We start from the raw sequence: 21,051 nt of genomic DNA, 5'->3' as shown, positions 1-21,051 counted from the left end.
CCATTCACTCCACATTTTATCAAACTTCTGAGGACACCCTCTCTTCACATACACCCCTTTTTCAAGTATCAGCATGTCATGCACCTTCCGTTCAAACTCACTCAGTGTAGGCGGACTTCCCTGGATCCACCTCATAGCAATCAGTTTCCTGGCCACATATAGCAATCTCCCCACAGCTACCTTAACCGATTCAGTCCCTCCAATCTCAGACACATACCCCAGAATACACACCTTAGAATCTTTTTGAATTTTCAATGTCAGTTTGCTATTAATCATATTCCTAACATCCTCCCAATAATTACCAACTACTGGACAAGACCACAGCATATGCAACAAGTCTGCACCATCTTCCATACACTTTGGACACTTGTCATCACTTCTCACTCCTATCTTTTTCAGGAACACCAGTGTTTTGTACACTCTATGTATGATAAATAGTTGGGACAGTTTGCCCTGTTCGCTCAAGGACACCTTGGGGACTCCTTCCAATATATCTTCCCACTTATCCTTAGACATATCTCCCACGTCAGCCTCCCATTTTTTCATTCTTGAAAGCGGATACCCCTCTAAGAATTTTTCCAGTAAAAGAGCGTACACCTGTGATATTAACCCTCTTTTTCCCCCACCTGTCGGAAGAACAAGCTTATGGACCACCTCCATTTGAGCTATCTCACATCCTTTCCGCAACGTGACCTCAAGGGCATGCCTTATTTGAAGATATTTATAGAACCACTCCCTAGGGATATTAAATTCCTGCTGCAGGTTTTGAAATGACTTACATATCTTGTCCTTAATTAATTGGCCAATTCTCGTCACTCCATAAGTTTCCCAGTTCCTAAGTCCTGGTATGGCAAATAGTTCTGGCAACAAGTGGTTCTTTCCAATAGGGGAAAGTTCACTAATACCACCCACTCCTCTTAGCTGCTTCACTTTTGCCCAAACTTTTTTCATAAGTTCAATAAGAGGGAGTTTTTCCCTCCCTGCATGCATTCCTGAGCCTTCCAAAATGCCCATGAGGTCACGACTGCCCGGCCAATGCTGCAATATCTGCCCAGTCATGTCCGGTGCTTGTAGATCAATCCATCCCTTAAAATGCTGACATTGGGAAGCCAAAAAATAAATCCATGCGTTAGGGACAGCTAGGCCCCCTTCCGACTTAGAATACTGTAATGTCTCCAGTTTGATCCTAGCCTGTCCATACTTCCAAGTAAGATCTCTAAATATAGAGTGAATTTTCTTGAATCTATCCAGAGGGATCCATACGGGAGCATTATTCAGTACATACAGCAACTGGGGCATCATAACCATTTTTAAAAGGTTAACTCTACCTACCACCGAAAGAAAGAGTCTACACCATGACCTTACTTTAAGTCTAAAAGTAGCCAGCAATGGGGACAGATTAAGTTCTTCAAAATCCGATAGCCTCGGTGTTATATGCAATCCCAGATATTTAAATTTATCCACCCCGGGCACCAAACTTTCTACTTGTCTGCCTGCCAGGGCCTGCCCATCAATTGGCATCAAAGAGGATTTTTGCCAATTTATCCGAAGTCCAGAAAAGCTACCAAATCTGTCAATCAATGCCATGGCCGCATCCAGGGGCGCACCAGTATCGCCCATGAAAAGTAGAGTATCATCAGCATACATAGCCACTTTATTGTGCAGCCCGCCGTATCTAAACCCCTCTATACTTGTTGATAAGCGAATATGCGCCGCAGGCGGCTCTATTGCAAGAGCAAACAATAAGGGCGACAATGGGCATCCCTGCCTGGAGCCCCTGGCAAGGGGAAAACAATCTGACAACCCTCCATTAGCTCTAATTCTCGCCTTAGGACTAGAATACAGGACCTGTACCCACTGAATGAACCGCTCACCAAAGCCCATAGTTCTCAGGACCCCCCACAAATACCTCCATTCCACACTGTCAAACCCCTTAGCGGCGTCAAGCGCAAGCAAGGCCCTGTCTCCACTGTTATCCGCCGGAATGTTTAAACTAGTGTACAGCCTACGAAGATTAATAGCCGTCGATTTCCCTGGCATAAACCCCGTCTGATCCGGGTGTACTATGGTCAGAATCACCTTGGACAGCCTGTTCGCCAACACCTTCGCCAGGAGCTTAACATCAGCCGTGAGAAGTGAAAACATCTAGGAATTTTAAGTATGATGTGTTATTAAATAGTTTCTACATATTGCTTGTGAAATTGGTAATGAGATGCACATTACATTGGATGCAGAATACACAGGTGCAAATGATTAATAATCTTACTCTGCCACCCACAGGGGGCGCTCTGCATTTACATGACTTTGCAATCCTGAGTGTAGATTGGCTGGTGAAAAACGCCTCCTATCTCCCAGACTGTTACATCTGCTTTACAAACACTGCGGATGTCAGATTCACATTTTCCAAGCCAGACTCCTTGGGGATGCTGCCACGCGGTTGTTCAGAATGGATTCTTCTAGAGACATACAGAAAAAAGCTGGGGGACGTCACAGAGTTCGACAGAAGGTCAGTACTTAAAGAGGATTTACAGTTAGAGATAGTTCACATAGATACTTTGGTCCACAGAATTCAGCACAGATTTGCAAAAAAAAAAAACTTGAGGCAATCACACAATAAACCACCTCCCATTGCTGTTCATGTGGCCGTGGTTTATCTTCAACAACTGCGCCAAGAACGGACATATCTGAAAACCTCGGCAGGTATCTTCTCGCTGCATTCAAATTCAAAAACCTTGTCAGAAACCCTCTGGTAACTGTCTGACTAAGTGTGAACTAGCCCTTACAGTTAAAAATTGTCAAAAATATAAATTCTATTACATTCAACCTTTTCTCTTATCTCCTTCTGGAAAGGCTGGGTGACTATATGGATGCAGTGCAGCTTCCACAGATTAGTCCCCCAACCTTCCCAGACTCCAATATCAAAGCAGGAAATGTATTGGTGCCAGAAATGCTGGGTAACAACTCCAATTTGAGTTTTAATGGTAGCCATACTGGTTGTCACCCAGATCTCCCCTTCCCCCCATATTGATGACTTATTCTCTGGATAGGTCTTTAATATCAGATCGGTGGGGTTCCAACACCCCCACCAATCCGCCATTTCCTGAACCCTCCATTTAAAGTGGCCGTTTCAGGTTACTGCAACTCAGCTCCTATTCACTTAAAGGTTGCAGGAGGATGCAAGGAACAAATGATCGGTGGGGGTCCTGAGGATAGGTCATCAATATGGGAAGCCTGGAAAACCTCTTCAGAGAAGAGGACTCCAAAACTTATATTTATTCTGGATTTTTGTTTATTTTGGAGGGAGAAGGTCAAAGGCAAGGAATGGTGGGTGCTGCAGTCGGTATCACTACAGCAGGTGCCTGTACATTTCTTTGTTTTATTTCAGTCTGATACGCAACCTGACATTGCTTACGGATACCCCAGAGCTGGACTACCCTTCCCAAGACATAATATGGCGACGGTTTGAGGGGGCTTTTATTGCTGGTGCCGGCCTCATCCTATATGCCCCTGTCTTTAAGCAGTACATCTATGAGGGTCTCAATGAGCTTTATCAAGACAACATCCAGTACGTTGAGCTGAGGGCAATGCTCCCCCCGGTGAGTTCAGTGGTGGATTTACTATATGAATCCAATACTATTACAGAAAACTCTGGGTGATTGTAGGACTTAATTAAATATGCCTAATAGATTGCATCCAACTGTTCCCCCTAGGTATATGAACTGGATGGCACAACCCATGATCGCGCCTGGTTAGTGGCTACTTACAGAGATATTGCCAATCAGTTCAAAGAAGACCATCCAGATTTCTTAGGATTAAAGATCATTTATACTGTACACAGGTAAATATCACAACTAACCAAATAATCAAACTGAAAAGAGTCCATGTATTGCAGTATTGTCTAATATCTCATCTGGGCCCCCAAGTGAAATTTCTGATGAATTACCAATATTTTTTCTCTTATTCGTGAAGGAATATTTTAATAGAAAATACTATTTCTGTCTTGGAAAAAGTGGAACAAGGGCATTAAAAATATGGCACTTTTTACAAAGACCAAATTTCTAAACATATATGCACCAGACAACTGGCATAAATAAATTCATAAATCTCCTGCTTCCTTTCATATATGTAAATACGTGCACTTCACCTATTGTAGTTGCCTTCCCCGGGTACAGACGGTGTCTCAGACGAATGATGGTAAACAGATGATAGGAGATGTCAGGACATATGAAGGAGATGTCAGGACATATGAAGGAGATGTCAGGACATATGAAGGAGATGTCAGTCAGACTGATGAACCAAGGATAACAAACCCTGACTTTAGCATTCCCTGAAACTTTCCCTAGATCTATCCCAGAACAGTGACCGTCAAACGAGACATCAATGACCTTAAATATCCCGTAAGAAAAACCCTCATCTGAAATACTAACGTAACAGGAGCAACAGAAGGACGCTAGAGCCCAGACACAGGAACACTAAACTGAGTAGAGCTGAACTGGAATCAAAGCAGAACAGATTCATCAAGGACACAAACAAATTAGAGGACTGGCCTGCATCAGTGATCAGCTAACCTACAGCAATGGATCAGCTATGAAACAACTGCTCCAAACAAATAGATAGGAGAAGACAACACAGCAGGAGTAAACCTGCTGTTTGTAACAATATAGTACAAACCGGATTCCAAAAAAGTTGGGACACTATACAAATTGTGAATAAAAACTGAATGCAATGATGTGGAGGTGCCAACTTCTAATATTTTATTCAGAATATAACATAAATCACGGAACAAAAGTTTAAACTGAGAAAATGTCCAATTTTAAGGGAAAAATATGTTGAATCAGAATTTCATGGTGTCAACAAATCCCCAAAAAGTTGGGACAAGGCCATTTTCACCAATGTGTGGCATCTCCCCTTCTTCTTACAACACTCAACAGACGTCTGGGGACCGAGGAGACCAGTTTCTCAAGTTTAGAAATAGGAATGCTCTCCCATTCTTGTCTAATACAGGCCTCTAACTGTTCAATCGTCTTGGGCCTTCTTTGTTGCACCTTCCTCTTTATGATGCGCAAAATGTTCTCTATAGGTGAAAGATCTGGACTGCAGACTGGCCATTTCAGTACCCGGATCCTTCTCCTACGCAGCCATGATGTTGTGATTGATGCAGAATGTGGTCTGGCATTATCTTGTTGAAAAATGCAGGGTCTTCCCTGAAAGAGATGACGTCTGGATGGGAGCATATGTTGTTCTAGAACCTGAATATATTTTTCTGCATTGATGGTGCCTTTCCAGACATGCAAGCTGCCCATGCCACACGCACTCATGCAACCCCATACCATCAGAGATGCAGGCTTCTGAACTGAGCGTTGATAACAACTTGGGTTGTCCTTGTCCTCTTTGGTCCGGATGACATGGCGTCCCAGATTTCCAAAAAGAACTTCAAATCGTGACTCGTCTGACCACAGAACAGTCTTCCATTTTGCCACACTCCATTTTAAATGATCCCTGGCCCAGTGAAAACGCCTGAGCTTGTGGATCTTGCTTAGAAATGGCTTCTTCTTTGCACTGTAGAGTTTCAGCTGGCAACGGCGGATGGCACGGTGGATTGTGTTCACTGACAATGGTTTCTGGAAGTATTCCTGAGCCCATTCTGTGATTTCCTTTACAGTAGCATTCCTGTTTGTGGTGCAGTGTCGTTTAAGGGCCCGGAGATCACGGGCATCCAGTATGGTTTTACGGCCTTGACCCTTACGCACAGAGATTGTTCCAGATTCTCTGAATCTTCGGATGATGTTATGCACAGTTGATGATGATAGATGCAAAGTCTTTGCAATTTTTCGCTGGGTAACACCTTTCTGATATTGCTCCACTATCTTTCTGCGCAACATTGTGGGAATTAGTGATCCTCTACCCATCTTGGCTTCTGAGAGACACTGCCACTCTGAGAAGCTCTTTTTATACCCAATCATGTTGCCAATTGACCTAATTAGTGTTAATTGGTCTTCCAGCTCTTCGTTATGCTCAAATTTACTTTTTCCAGCCTCTTATTGCTACTTGTCCCAACTTTTTTGGGATTTGTTGACACCGTGAAAATTGGAATCAACGTATTTTTCCTTTAAAATGATACATTTACTCGGATTAAACGTTTGATCTGTCATCTACGTTCTATTACAAATAAAATATTGACATTTGCCATCTCCACATCATTGCATTCAGTTTTTATTTACAATTTGTTTAGTGTCCCAACTTTTTTGGAATCCGGTTTGTATATTATGAAAAAGGCTGCCTGCATCCACCACTAGGGGGGGTGCTCAGTGCATAGGAATTTATACAGTTACCCTTGAACTCAATGGAACATGTAAAATGTCTATGCACTGGCCTCCCCCTAGTGGCAGCTGCAGGAAAATGTTGTTGTTTTATATTTGGAAGAAGAACAATGTTCCTGGTGCTGTGTGCCCACTCACCATGGGCCAAATGGCAGTTTCTCATCATTCTTGTAAGTACGTCACTGCATTGAGAAAAGGTAGAATTAATGGAATGCAAATTGTACAACTGAACGTCCCCTTTAAATGAACTTTCAATATGGAAGTTTAAAAAATACCCATCCTGTGCCTTCTCTTCTCCTCCAGGCATGAAGAACTTTCTGCAGTGAAAGAAGCTGTTCATTTCGCAATGCAACTCATGTCTCAGTTCCCTGACACCATGGCTGGCTTTGACTTGGTAACAACTGACTTAAACAGTGTGTTGATCATAGAGGGGTTGATGCGTATTAAAAGGGGGTAGGGGAGCATATTCATATGCAATGCATTTTTTGAAAAAAGGCCATCTTGGGATGCAGTGTTTGACCCGATGGGTTTGTGTTGTTACCTTACTTCCCTGCACTGTACCCTATCCAAATCCAAGAACTAAGGGCTTGTCTGCGCTGAGCCCTAACAGCTATCAGTGAAAGTCTTTTTCTTTTTAAGGTTGGTCAAGAGGATGCCGGTCACTCACTGTTCCAACTGCGAGAAGCCCTCAGCATCCCTAGCACGATGGGAGTTAACCTGCCATATTTTTTCCATGCTGGAGAGACTAGTAAGTAAGTGAGGATATGGCATCATGACAGCCACCTGCGATCCTAGGCAAAAAAGTGTCCTTCATAACTTACAGATTTTGTCAGAGGAAAAGCTGCCTAAAAAAGTGATGCTATAGTCCCAATAAGGAGTGGGGATTATTAAAGGAAGAGTGGCATGAACCAAGAGGCACAGCACAGTACCTCCCAAATATGTGCATAGGGAACATATATTGGCACATTGGGAGCTGAAATAATTTACTACACAGAGATGGAAATACATTGTACCATCGCCTAGTGGTGTCCCTTTGCTATTGCAGGCAATATTGTAGGACGTCACATGGTGTAATATTTTAGATTTTCATTTTCGTGCAGTTGTTATATTTAAAGTACAGCTTTCTGTCCTTCTTTGATCTTATCATTTGTCTTACTTGGTGTCTTATATTTTTAGGTTGGCAAGGTATGGATGTAGATGAAAATGTGCTGGATGCCCTGTTACTGAACACTTCCAGGATTGGTCATGGATATGCACTCCTCAAACACCCCGTGGCCCGGGAAATGTCTCTGAAGATGAATGTCCCTTTAGAAATCTGTCCAGTTTCCAATCAGGTCAGTTGTGGCGCTGCCATCTTGAGTGTATGTGACCCAGCAGGTCATCACCCCCCCCCCCCCTTCATTTTCTGACCTTTGCTTCTTACCTGCAGGTCCTGCTCTTAGTGTCTGACCTACGCAATCACCCAGCAGCTGCTCTACTGGCCAACAATCATCCTCTGGTTATCAGCTCAGATGACCCATCCATTTTTGGAGCCAAAGGGTTGTCATATGACTTCTATGAGGTGTTCATGGGAATTGGGGGCCTTAATGCTGATCTGAAGACTCTCAAACAGCTGGTGGTCAATTCAATCACGTAAGTGACGTAAATATTTTTCGGCAGATTTGACTGTGCTAAACTGTTGACTGCACTAGGTAGGGGCTGGGGAGAGCAGTACAAATTTGTGGAGCTTTTGTCATCAGGAGAAGTTTAAATATGAACTTTTCTTTTGCTAGGTTCTTCTGTTGCAAGTGTACTGGAGGCAGAGAATCACACCCCCTTTAACCCCCTCTCTGAGTGACAGCTGTAGTATCCAACACGGAGACTGCTAGAATTGTCATTCAGAGCAGAAGGGGTTAATGCAGAGAGCAGATCTAACTTCACAGTGCATGTGTGAAGGTGTCATTAGAAAATAACCTACTGTTTAAATCAAGTTTTTATGAACACCCTGCGATTTTGCAAGTTCTCCCACTTAGAAATCATGGAGGGGTCTGAAATTCACATTGTAGGTGCATTCCCACTCTGAGACAGAATTTTAAAAAAAGTTCAGGAAATCACATTGTATGACTTTTAAAGAATTTATTTGTCTTGCACTGCTGAACATAAGTATTTGAACACCTTGAACATGAGAAAATCAGTGTTAATATTTGGTACAGAAGCCTTTGTTTGCAATTACAGAGGTCAAACGTTTCCTATAGTTCTTGACCAGGTTTGCACACACTGCAGCAGGAATTTTGGCCCACTCCTCCACACAGATCTCCTCTAGATCTGTCAGGTTTCGGGGCTGTCGCTGAGCAACACAGAGTTTCAGCTTCCTCCAAAGATGTTCTATTGGATTTAGGTCTGGAGACTGGCTAGGCCTCTCCAGAACCTTGATATGCTTCTTACGGAGCCACTCCTTGGTTATCCTGGCTGTGTGCTTCGGGTCATTGTCATGTTGGAAGACCCAGCCACAACCCATCTTCAATGCTCTGACTGAGGGAAGGGGGTTGTTACTCAGAATGGCCCCATTCATCCTCTCCTTAATACAGTGCAGTCGTCCTGTCCCCTTCGCAGAAAAGCACCCCCAAAGCATGATGTTAGTACCCCCATGCTTCACAGTAGGGATGGTGTTCTTGGGATGCAACTCATCCTTCTTTTTCCTCCAAACACGACGAGTGAAGTTTAGACCAAAAAGTTCTACTTTGGTCTCGTATGACCACATGACTTTCTCCCATGCCTCCTCTGGATCATCCAGATGGTCATTGGCAAACTTCAGACGAGCCTGAACATGTGATGGCTTGAGCAGGGGAACCTTCCGTTCAATGCATGATTTGAAACCATGACGGTGTAGTGTTCTACCGACAGTGACCTTTGAAACTGTGGTCCCAGCTCTCTTCATGTCATTGACCAGCTCCTCCCTTGTAGTTCTGGGCTGATTCCCCACCTTTCTTATCATCAGTGATACCCCACGAGGTGAGATCTTGCCTGAAGTCCCAGTCCGAGGGAGACTGACTGTCGTCTTTAGCCTCTTCCGTTTTCTAACAATTGCTCCAACAGTTGATCTAGTTTCACCAAGCTGCTTGGCAATTGCCCCATAGCCCTTTCCAGCCTTGTGGAGGTCCACAATTATGACTGTTGTCTTTTGACAGCTCTTTGGTCTATGGTAGTAGTTGGCGTCTGACTGAATGTGGGGTGGATAGGTGCCTTTAAAGAGCTCCGACAGGTGCTTCTAAGTTAGATTAATGAGTGGAGTAGAGGTGGACTTTTTAAAGGCACAGTAACAGGTCTTTGAGAGCCAGAATTCTTGCTATTTCCCAGGTGTTCAAATACTTATGTTCAGCAGTGCAAGACAAATAAATTCTTTAAAAATCATACAATGTGATTTCCTGATTTATTTATTTTTATTCTGTCTCTCAGAGTGCGAATGCACCTACAATGTGAATTTCAGACCCCTCCATAATTTCTAAGTGGGAGAACTTGCAAAATTGCAGGGTGTTCAAATACTTCTGTTCCTCACTGTATAATTACACAATTCTATAATACTGCGGTTTTCACCTAATAATAGGCTCTACTTCTTGGTCTGTATAGATCACTTTTCAGAAGTCATCTCCTTATCATCACAGACAGGATTGCAATGACAAATACCACCTCAGTATAGATAGCACAGAATCCACCATTCACAATATGTGATATCACAGCTTATCTACTCCCTCCTGACCCCTGCACAAGTCACAGAGCATGCCTAGAAAACTCTGTCATAGAAGTCAATAAGGCTGGGGCTACACAGCGATCTTGGGCGCGACATCTGCCTCATGACCAAGTATCACAGTATAGCAGTGCAACCATAAAAATAAATAGTGTGGCAGTGCAACTTACTTTTTTTCAGCGACTGTGGCCCCAGAATCGCAAAAAAAACTGGGTTGTTTTTTTTCTGGGGTGGCGGCAAACATGCGAGTCATTCCTTTCTATGGCTGCACTGCTACACCGAGATCCTAGGTCACACAACATCTATCACACCTAAAATCGGCATGTAGCCCTAGCCTTATTCCTCTCTAGACTATTGTGTCTATGGCTCATGGTGGCTGCTGTATCTCTAAATGCTGTTAAAGTGTATCTGCCCTGATTTTTTTTTGCAATATACTTTATTTATTGATCTTGAGCTTTTTCATGAGAAAGCTGCCACAGAAGTTGTTCTTTAGCAGTGAGTTACCCATCTTTACTGTTCAGTGCAGAGAAGTACTGAACAGTGAAGACGCTACTCGCTCACAGCTGCAGTCCTCCCTGCCTTCCTCGTATATGGCTAAAACTGGCCAAAAATACTATTGGGGTCATTTATCAAACTGGTGTAAATTAAAACTGTCTTATTTGCCCATAGCAACCAATCAGATTCCACCTTTCATTTTTCCAAAGGAGCTGTGAAAAATGAAAGGTGGAATCTGATTGTTTGCTATGGGCAACTAAGCCAGTTCTAGTTTACACCAGTTTCATAAATCTCCTCCATATGAGGGAGAGCATAAATAGTGAGCGAGGAGAGTCTTCACTGCACTGTGAAGGTGGAATAGGGAAAACTTCAGGAGGAGTTTTGGTACAAAAAAGTGCAAAATCAAAAAAAAAAGATATTGAAAAATAATCAGTATTACTTGCCCTACACATTTAACAAAAAAATTAAATGGCAGTTATACTTTAACAATAGTTCAGGCAAGATGGCTGCCCCATAATCACATTCAGAAAATAGAATAAAAAAATCTACCATCAGAAAATAAAAATAAATTAGAAATAAGGGATCTGTGTCATCAACTGGTTTTAACAGTAAACAATTATAGGTAACACAATCCTGTTTATGCAGAATCTGGCAGAACAAAAGTTAATATTTGCTCTACTACTGGTAATATGACTCGACAAAAGATACATTTGTACATTGTGTGCTCTCCCCAGCCCCTACCTAGTACTGTAAGGCTACTTTCACATTAGCGTTTTTTGCGGATCCGTCATGGATCTGCCAAAGCGCTTCCATTACAATAATACAACCGCATGTGTCCGTCATGAACGGATCTGGTTGTATTATGTCTTCTAAATCCATGTGGGACAGATCCATTTTCTATTGATCCCTCTTGCTCCGCACTACATGGCTGACAAAAAAACGCTGCAGGCAGCGTTTTGGTGTATGCCTCCAGAGTATGGAGACAGAACGGAGGCAAACTGATGCATTCTGAGCGGATCCTTTTCCATTCAGAATGCATTAGGGCAAAACTGATCCGTTTTGGACCGCTTGTGAGAGCCCTGAACGGATCTCACGAACGGAAAGCCAAAACTGTGAAAGTAGCCTAAGCCGGGTCAAAATAGACATATACAATAGACAAGCCAATAGGGAAAATGATGTGCACACAGCATGATCTCTCAAATTAGAAGAGGAAACCCTTAGGCCTCTTTCACACGGGTGTTGCGGGAAAATGTGCGGGTGCGTTGCGGAACACCCGCAATTTTTCCGCGCGAGTGCAAAACATTGTAATGCATTTTGCACGTGCGTGAGAAAAATCGTGCATGTTTGGTACCCAAACCCGAACTTTTTCACAGAAGTTCGGGCTTGGGATCGGTGTTCTGTAGATTGTATTATTTTCCCTTATAACATGGTTATAAGGGAAAATAATAGCATTCTGAATACAGAATGCATAGTAAAACAGCGCTGGAGGGGTTAAAAATATCATGTGACGTACCATGTGATGACCGGAGTGACGTCATCAAAGGTCCTGCTCCAGTAATTAATGCTCACCACACATCCTATTCAACAAAGGAAACAGAAGGAGATGCCGGGTCGCGAGCAAGTGGACTAAGGTGAGTTAAATTTTATTTTTATTTTTTTAACCCCTCCAGCGCTGTTTTACTATGCATTCTGTATTCAGAATGCTATTATTTTCCCTTATAACCATGTTATAAGGGAAAATAATAATGATCGGGTCTCCATCCCGATCGTCTCCTAGCAACCATGCGTGAAAATCGCACCGCATCCACACTTGCTTGCGGATGCTTGCGATTTTCACGCAACCCCATTCATTTCTATGGGGCCTGCGTTACGTGAAAAACGCACAAAGCGCTTGCGATTTTCATGCAACGCACAAGTGATGCGTGAAAATCACTGCTCGTGTGCACAGCCCCATAGAAATGAATGGGTCGGTATTCAGTGCGGGTGCAATGCGTTCAACTCACGCATCGCATCCGCGCGGAATACTCGCTCGTGTGAAAGGGGCCTTATAGTTTACTAAAGAAGAATTATGGTAAAAGAAAAGAAGTATAAGGGTGATTTCAGACATATTTTTGCAAAAATGCTGCATTTTAGCTGTGGATCAAAACATCTGGCGAGGGGGGGGATTGTGCAGCCAATAGCAGGCCGCGGCAGGAACGAGCCTCCCTAGCATCGTGGGTGACGATAGGGAGGCTAGATCCCATTGAGGCCTACTATTGGCTAACCCCCCATACCAAATCTTCCTCCCCGCCGTTGCAGGATGTTTTGATCCGTGCGACGGGGAGATTCAGCGGAGGCTGTGCGGGCATCAGAAGTGACCCAGGTGAGGGGCCTGGGCATTTGGGGGGCATTATAGGGGTTGGATAACACCTTTAATGGAACTGATTTTTATTTGCAGACATTTGCTACAACAAAATCTGCGTGAAGGCACCTTAAGAGTTCTTTCCAGTGTTAGGTGAACTTGCTCATTTAAAAATATATCTGTGATTGCTGCACCTCTTATTATTCTCTTCCTGATGACTGAAGAGTTGCCAATATTGTTCCAAACTACAGCCGATAACCAGTGGTAAAAATAATGGAAACTCCTGAAAAAAGGATAATTAAACACTTGTTGGACATCAAACGGCATGGCTTTACTGAGGGCAGCTGTATATAGTCGGGCTGACGGCAGCAGAGGGGTCACAAATGGTTATATGCATAAAGAAGAGCACTGCACGTCAGAATACACTCCTCAACACTGAAATTGCAACCGTAAGGTTATGCATATCGAGGAAGAAGCAGATGTCCTGAGATCTGCAGGTGCTTAAATTTTCAAGCACCTAGCTCCAATTTGTGGCATGTGGGAGGGACATAAAATACAGATTAAACGCAAAGTTTTTTTAGCCACATAAAACTTCAAAAATCAGATCGTCATGTTGATGATTGATGTCTCCTGTTTGTCCATATGCCAGTTATTGCCACTGGTCGCAAACTGAGACAACAGAATCCTTGAACTCAGAGATCTTGGTTTATCACTCCAGCAGATCACTATGCTCCTAGGCAGGGATGTCAGAACTGTTCAATGTTGCGTGTCCCTGTGGTTGGGAGAACAACGATGAACTGGAATGACAGCAAGAGGTACACAAAGGTAAACCTTTGCTCAGATGGATCATCTTATTAAAAGGATGGAGCGTAGTGATCCATCCTGTACTACAAAGTGAAATTGGCCATCAGATCCCAAGACTAAGGCTGCAAGCAGTATCTACACAAACCATCAGAAGATGGTTCCACCCAGACGTCTAGCTACAGGTGTTCAATTACCTTATGCCAACACTCTCAAAGCTATCATAGTGCACAGCAAGATAGCAATGGGGCCTACAATGGAGGTCTATCCTCCTCAGTAATGAGTCCCACTTTAGTCTTGGACACAATGATATCCAGAGATTGATCTAGAGAACACGTGGGCAACGCCATGAAGAGGCCTTCACAAGGGAACGTCACACTGGTCCTACTCCCGGGATTATGATGTGAGGTGGCATAACGTACAATAGCCGGACCCCTCTAGTGTTCATTTCAGGTACAATAACAGCTCAGCGTTACATTGATTTGGTGTTACTGTGAACAACCTGTGTGGCCTAAACGAGCTACCATGGCCAGCAGCTTCTCCAGACTTGTCACCCATCAAGAAAATCAGGGATGTAATTGGACAGGAATTTATGAGAGCTGTTAACAGTGGATCTTGATGATCTACATACCCAAGTGTATTCAGTGTGGCAGAACATTCCTTAAACAACCATTAATAACCTCAATGATAGCACGCCAAGGCATGTAAATGCGTGCCTTTTGTCACATACTCGATACTGAATTAATAGAGATGTTTGTTTCCATTTTTATGATTTGGATATCATTAGCATGTCTCTCAAATCCTGTGATTTCCATAATTCCATGATTTTTCTTTACTGGTGTTGAAATTTCAATGTTGAGGGGTGTATGATGCTTAATTTGATCCTTTATAAGGCAATCCTAATAATAACATTTTGGCCGTCAAGGCCTTCCTCGGATACAGATTGCTGTATTGTGGACAAAGGAGAGTTTGGCAGCAGCTGGGTGTAATGGAAAAACAGAAATAGGAGCTGAGCTGCAGTAACCTGGTAGGGCCACTACACTTTGAACGGAGCTGTTCTCCCAGCTCTGTTCTCAGTGGTAGCTCTGGAGCCAGCGGCTGCTGGTAACATCTGATCAGCGGGGGGGCCAGCTGTTGGATCCCACCAGTCTGATATTGATGACCTATCCTGAGGATAGGTCATTAATACTGTTAGCCCGGAAATATAAAACTTCCCAGGTAAGACTTAAAGATCTTAATTTGTATATCCGGGAGGAAAGAAGAGAAAGAGGCGACATATGTTAAAAGGTTTAACCCCTTCAAGTTGAAGCCTGTTTGGACCAAGTGCCAAAGCCCCATTTCCCAAAGCGGGGATTTTTTTTAAAATGGAGTGGAATTGAAAAAAAAACACAATTCCACCACAGTTTTACAGATTTTGCCTCTACAGTGTTCCCTATGCAGTAAAACTGACCTCTGCCTATCATTCTCTGGGTCGCAGACATTAGACCCGGGCCTCTGCTGTTTGAAACAGAGACCCGCCTGATATAAAACCTCTACTTCCGTCATACCTGTACAGTGCTGGTACTCAAGGAGTTGATAAAACAAAATTTTGACCCAGTTTTCACCCTGCAGTTGTGATGCTTCCTTGATTGGTAATGTTAAGATGCCTGTAGAATTGGGAAGCTCTGTGCTGGTTCCCACCATCCAGGGGATACAGTCAATCAGGAACCCTCTTTAGTACTTGCATCCTCATCACTGAGATCATCCTGCTGACATCTACTACTATCTATTTCAGGTTCAGCTCTTTGTCTTCAGAGGGGAAGGCCAGACTGATGGATGTCTGGCAAAAGAAGTGGGATAAATTTGTAGATGATCTAATCAAGAAGACCTGGGAGGAGCAACTGTAGAACGCAATGTTTTGCAATGTGCGATTTTCTAATACAGCGTCACTACTGTCAATCTGCAGGACAATGAAAAGTTTTTATCCAAGAGAAGGAGTAAAAAAAAAAAATACAAAAAAAATTCTGTACACAATACTCAACATGGCAGAAGGAGTGAATGTGTGTGAATGAGGACATGTTAGCGAGAGAACAGTGTACAGAAAGTGGGAGCAGAAAGATGGAAGAAAGAGCAAAGAGCGTGGTGACGATACATAAGATGAAGCCATTCTACAAGGTAATACTAGATGCCCGCATTACATCGACAGGGAAGACCCCGCAGCAAAAACAAAATTGCCCCCACCCCCAGGCCTGGCTTAACAATATGGTACCTGAGACAAGGGTTAGAACTGGTAGCATGCAATGCTGAACCTGTAAATCCAGATTGGGCAAGGCACCATTAGGTACTTGGTGGTATTATGGCAGGCATAGCTGCCTTACAAGCAGTTCACATGAGTTTGATTCCCGGTCAATGTATTTCATCTCCCATAAGGATGCTGTTTGCATGGTGTTTCTTTTTCCCGTAGTCCATAATGGTAGATGAATAAGCCATAGTCTGTGTCTATGGGAACTAGATTGTAAGTTGTTCTGGAGCAGGGACACTTGGGAGTGAATATGTTCTTTTGTACAGGATTGAAATGTGTTTTAATAAATGATCCTGATCGTACGCACAAGAGAGTGGCCATGCTTCAGTCTTCACTGCGGAGTCCTGCTTCATTTTCATCATCTGAAAAACAAAAATACAAACTAACCTCAAAAAGACCAGATATGGAATAAACTGACTGCCCAGGGAAAGAAGCACATCAAAAACATGTAATGAATATGCTCTACGAAATATTGCTAAGACCTCCTTCACACTGTGCCTTTTCCTCCTGTTTTAAACTACTACCTTTGTATCCAGATCTTTTAGATACCGGGATTTGTTATTTACCGATACTAGGCTGCACTGCTGTCACTCAGTGCTCTCAGTGCTATCACTGAGAGAACATGGCACGTGCCGCTCTCGGCGCGCACCATGTTATCCTGAGCAGGCACAGAGGAGAAGGAGGGAGTCGCTGCCGCTGGCCACCAATGAGAACAGAGAGGAGTAGGAGGGGAGGGACTGTGGCTACTGCGCCACATAGGAATATAGTTTATGCCTGAATACAAACGTAGGCTGCGGGTGCTGGCCATATCCCATACCCGGCCTCTATTACTGCGCGCTGCGATCCCCCGCAATTTACCCCTGAGGGGTTAGATGCGGCAGATCGCAGCGCGCAGTCATAGAGGCCAGGTGCGGGATATGGCCGGCACCCACAGCCTACGTTTGTATTCAGGCATAAAGGGGTTAATTCCGAAGTATCGCAGCACACAGTCAAAGAGGTCGGGTATGTGATATGGCCGGCACCCGCAGCCTACATTTGTATTCAGGCATAAACTATATTCATTGGTGGAGCAGTGGCCACAGTCCCTCCCCTCCTACTCTCCCTCTTCTCAGTATTATATTAATTGTGGTCCCCGCCCTGCCCGTCCACAGTATTATAGTCATTGGTGGTGCACTGCTCCCCCCCCCCCCCAGGTATTATAGTCATTGGCGGCAGTGGCCCCAGGGTCCCCCCTCCTCCTCATTGGTGGTGCAGTGGCAACTTCTGATCGGAGCCCCAGCTGGGGCTCCGATCGGTTACCATGGCAGCCAGGACGCTGCTGAAGCCCTGGCTGCCATGGTAAGCTCCCTGCTGCTGTGTGCACAAAGCACAGGGCAGCAGGGAGAATGTAAAGCCCTATTCACCCTAACAGAGCTCTATTAGGGTGAATAGACAAGAGTTCTAGCCCTAAGAGGGCTAATAGTAATAAAAAGTAAAAAAAATGAAAAAAGTTTAACCACCCCCCCAAAAAAATTTTAATCGCCCCTGTCCTAATTTTACATATAAAAAATAAACACAATGAAAAATATATATATTAAATATCGCTACATCCTAAAAAGTCAGAATGATTAAAATATCAAAAAATATCTCCTATGCGGTGAATGCCGTAACAGAATTTTTTTTTTTTAAAAAACACGCAATTTACCATTTTTTGGTCACCTTGTCCCCCCCCCAAAAAAATAGGGTAGGACTGTTCTATTATGGGCCGGACGTTCCATAAAATGCGTAATGCACGAGGCTTTTTTGTGTTTTTATATTTTTCGCGTGGTATCGAGTATCGCAATACTTTTTTATGGTATCGAAATCGAATCAAAATTTAAAAAAATTAAAGAACATTTTATTTATTTTCAGATGGATGGTTCATACAAAATAGGGCACCAATCCCGGTGCATCATAAGTACAAAAGGAAAAATCACAATGGTTACACATTTCTGATACATTTTTGCACTTGAAAAGTAACATAATCTGTGCTCCATTGATAAGAAACTCCCCCTTCAACAATAAACCATGCCCCCCTCCCACCGCTATCTGGATGTGTATATGTCCCAGATAATATCAGTATACATGTAAAACCGAAAGAAAATACCCTCCATGAAGATTAAGTTACTCCCAAATTGCCCAGTTTCCCTTTCAAATCAGTACACAGATACCATTCTGTATATTGGAAGTTTTTCATAAGTTTCTGAATTTCAGCCTCCAGCAGCTGCTTACTGATATATACTTTCCACTTGTTGAAAAAGTGTGAGGTTTTACACGATTTTTGTTTTTCCGTTTCTAATTGATCCATCAATAAGATCTGAAGGAACATTCGGTTGTAACCACGAGCATAATAAACATCTGAGCGCCACCAATAAGGCTCCATCTACCAACCTAGGTACCACCACTTTATCCGGGAAGCTATGAAACAATACTACCAGGGGTTCTAATGGTAGGTCTACCTGCCATATTTTCTTTATCTAGGAAAGAGTTTCCTTCCAAAATATACAGACTTGTGGGCATTCCCATATACAGTGATCCAATCCCACTTTAGACATATGACACTTAGGGCATTCTGATATCCTGTCAGATAAGTTAGCCTAGGATGGGATGTTAAATGCATATATTGCCCTGTGTAATAACTTGAAATGAGATTCCCTCCATCTTTCACAAAGAACTGCTCTTCTCACCCTCTCCCATCCTGCCATAATCTTATCATTCCACTCATTGGATCCCAAAAGCGATTTCCATCCCTGGAATCTTTTAGGGAACAAGTTATTGTTGTCCCTTTCTCTCAGACTCTTATATATATCAAAAAGTGACAGTTTATTTTCTCTCTGCTTCAATAGAGTATCAAAGGGATTAGAAATATATTCTCTCTGTAAGTCTCTCAATCTAGACCCACAGAAAGTCTTGACTTGGTAGTATTGTAGATACTAACCCATGGAAAGTCTGAATTTATTATGCAGTTCCCTCAGTGATAAATATCTAGGTTCTGCCTCATGTATAATGTGCGACATTTTGTGTATGCCTAGCAACTTCCAAGTCTGGAACAACTTGTTTTTCCTAAGCTAAAGTCCAGGTGATTCCATAAAGGCATGTGTTTAGAAGCCAAAAATGAGAGACAAAACATTTTTCGTACCTCCTTCCAGGTGACTATTGTATCCCTGATCACTACAGAATTTTTTATATCAGGGTGTAGAGAACCTAGTTTGGAGTGAAGCAGAGAGCCAAGATCCCATCCTCCTGCCAACTCTTTTTCCAAACTACAGTTAGAATAATGTGATGTCCAGTTTAGCCAATCTCTACAATTTCTGAAAAGACATGCTAAGTTGTACCTCCTTACAGCTGGAAGTCTTAACCCTCCTTTATTTATAGGGGCCCACAATGTTCTCAGTGCTATACGTGGTCTTTTCCCAGACCATATAAAGTTAGTAAAGGCCTTGTTTAGAGAGACAACATCTACATGACAAAGTAATATTGGCATAGTCTGCATAGGATATACTGTAATAGCTTTGGGAAACTGATCATTTTGAGTAAATGACATTTACCCACTACTGACAGAGGCAAATTTTGCCATCTCCTCAAGTCTTGTTTTATTTGAGCAAATAATGGCGAATAATTAAGAATGTACAAAGAATGAGGCGTGCGCCCTATTTTTATTCCTAGGTACGTGATATGAGAGGTAACCAAAGCTACCGGGCAATCCCGCAAGGTGACATCTCTCCTATGGTTTCCCGCCCCTACAGTCAGTAATTCGCATTTACCCTGGTTTACTTTAAAACCTGAGAAAGATCCGAATTCCCTCATGGTAGTAAAAATCTTGTTAATGTCTCTTTGCGGATCCGGCAAGAACAAAATGATGTCATCCGCAAACAATGACAGTCTAACCTCTTGCTTACCTATTCTAATACCCTCAAACACATTTGTTGATTCCAAAAGCCTAGCTAATGGTTCAATCGCTATGTTAAATAGTAAGGGGGACAAGGGGCACCCTTGTCTCGTCCGCTTCAGAAGTGAAAAAGAGGTGGACAAGAACCCTGGCAACACAATTTGTGCTTTAGGGGAGCTATACAAAGCAGCAAGATACGTCCTAAAAGCACCTGTAATCCGCATTCTATCCATAACAGTCCCCAACCAACTCCAGCTTACATTATCAAAAGCCTTTTCAGCATCGATTGTTAATAAAGCTGACATCTTCAGAGTAGGTGCTTTCCTGTTGACATGATCCAATACAGCCAGAACTCTGCGTATATTGAACACAGCTGAACGTCCCTTCACAAAACCTACCTGAGATGCCCCGATCAGCGTAGGAATAATATTTGCTAACCTATCTGCCATTATTTTGGAAAGTAATTTTACATCTACATTTATAAGGGATATAGGGCGGTAAGAAGCAGGTTGGAAGGGGTCCTTTCCTTGTTTGGGCAATAACTTGATATATGCCATATTACTCGTTTCTGTTAGGTTGTGACCACCTAGCACTCTATTATAGATATCGACAAGTAACTGTGATATTTCTTCTCTAAGGATTTTATAAAATTCCCCCGAGAAACCATCTGGTCCCGGTGCCTTCCCTGATTTCAGTGTTCGTATAGTTGACATCACTTCCTCAATCGTAATTCACTTCCTCAATCGGAATAGTTTGATTAAGTGCAGCCAACTGATCTGCGTGAATGCTCGGAAGAGAGATCTTATTAAGGAAAACTGCAGGAGGGTGCTGGGCCTCGGGATCTCTAGTGTATAGGGTTTGATAGTATTCCCTGAAAATTTCCACTACCTGTTTAGGATCTTTTTGAAGGTGTCCTTGAGAATCTTCAATATCGGTAGGTGGATGGGACCCCGTGTACCTTTGGCCACCCTCGCTAGTAGTCTCCCTGACTTATTTCCAAACTTAAACAGCCTAGATTCTTTTTGAGATCTATACATATCCTCCCATCTTCTGAACCATAGCTCAAAGTCTTTCTTTGCTGCCCCCCAAGTTAGTTTATTGTCCTTTGTGGGAGAGGCTAGGAATGTTACATAAGCTTTCCGTAATGCCAGAGTTACTTCATCTAACTTTGCCTTGGTTTTA

The 21,051-nt window shown here is 43.0% G+C and overlaps 1 protein-coding gene across 3 annotated transcripts in view; it reads left to right on the top strand.

Moving 5' to 3' along the window:
• ADA2 (adenosine deaminase 2) overlaps positions 1-16,271 on the top strand; it is a 68,969-nt gene extending 52,698 nt beyond the window's left edge. For all 3 annotated transcript variants that reach the window (XM_040436792.1, XM_040436799.1, XM_040436809.1), the window contains exons 3-10: positions 2,281-2,506; positions 3,386-3,596; positions 3,711-3,838; positions 6,624-6,714; positions 6,960-7,068; positions 7,497-7,654; positions 7,750-7,952; positions 15,456-16,271. In XM_040436792.1, the coding sequence (XP_040292726.1) occupies positions 2,281-2,506; positions 3,386-3,596; positions 3,711-3,838; positions 6,624-6,714; positions 6,960-7,068; positions 7,497-7,654; positions 7,750-7,952; positions 15,456-15,567 (1,238 nt within the window). In that variant the 3' untranslated portion in view covers positions 15,568-16,271. The remainder of the gene's footprint in view (positions 1-2,280; positions 2,507-3,385; positions 3,597-3,710; positions 3,839-6,623; positions 6,715-6,959; positions 7,069-7,496; positions 7,655-7,749; positions 7,953-15,455) is intronic.
• The last annotated feature ends 4,780 nt before the right edge of the window (positions 16,272-21,051 follow it).

The sequence above is a fragment of the Bufo bufo genome, chromosome 1 (genome assembly GCF_905171765.1).
Source record: "Bufo bufo chromosome 1, aBufBuf1.1, whole genome shotgun sequence".
In the NCBI taxonomy this organism is placed as follows: domain Eukaryota; kingdom Metazoa; phylum Chordata; class Amphibia; order Anura; family Bufonidae; genus Bufo; species Bufo bufo.
This window is presented reverse-complemented; position numbering and strand designations above follow the sequence as displayed.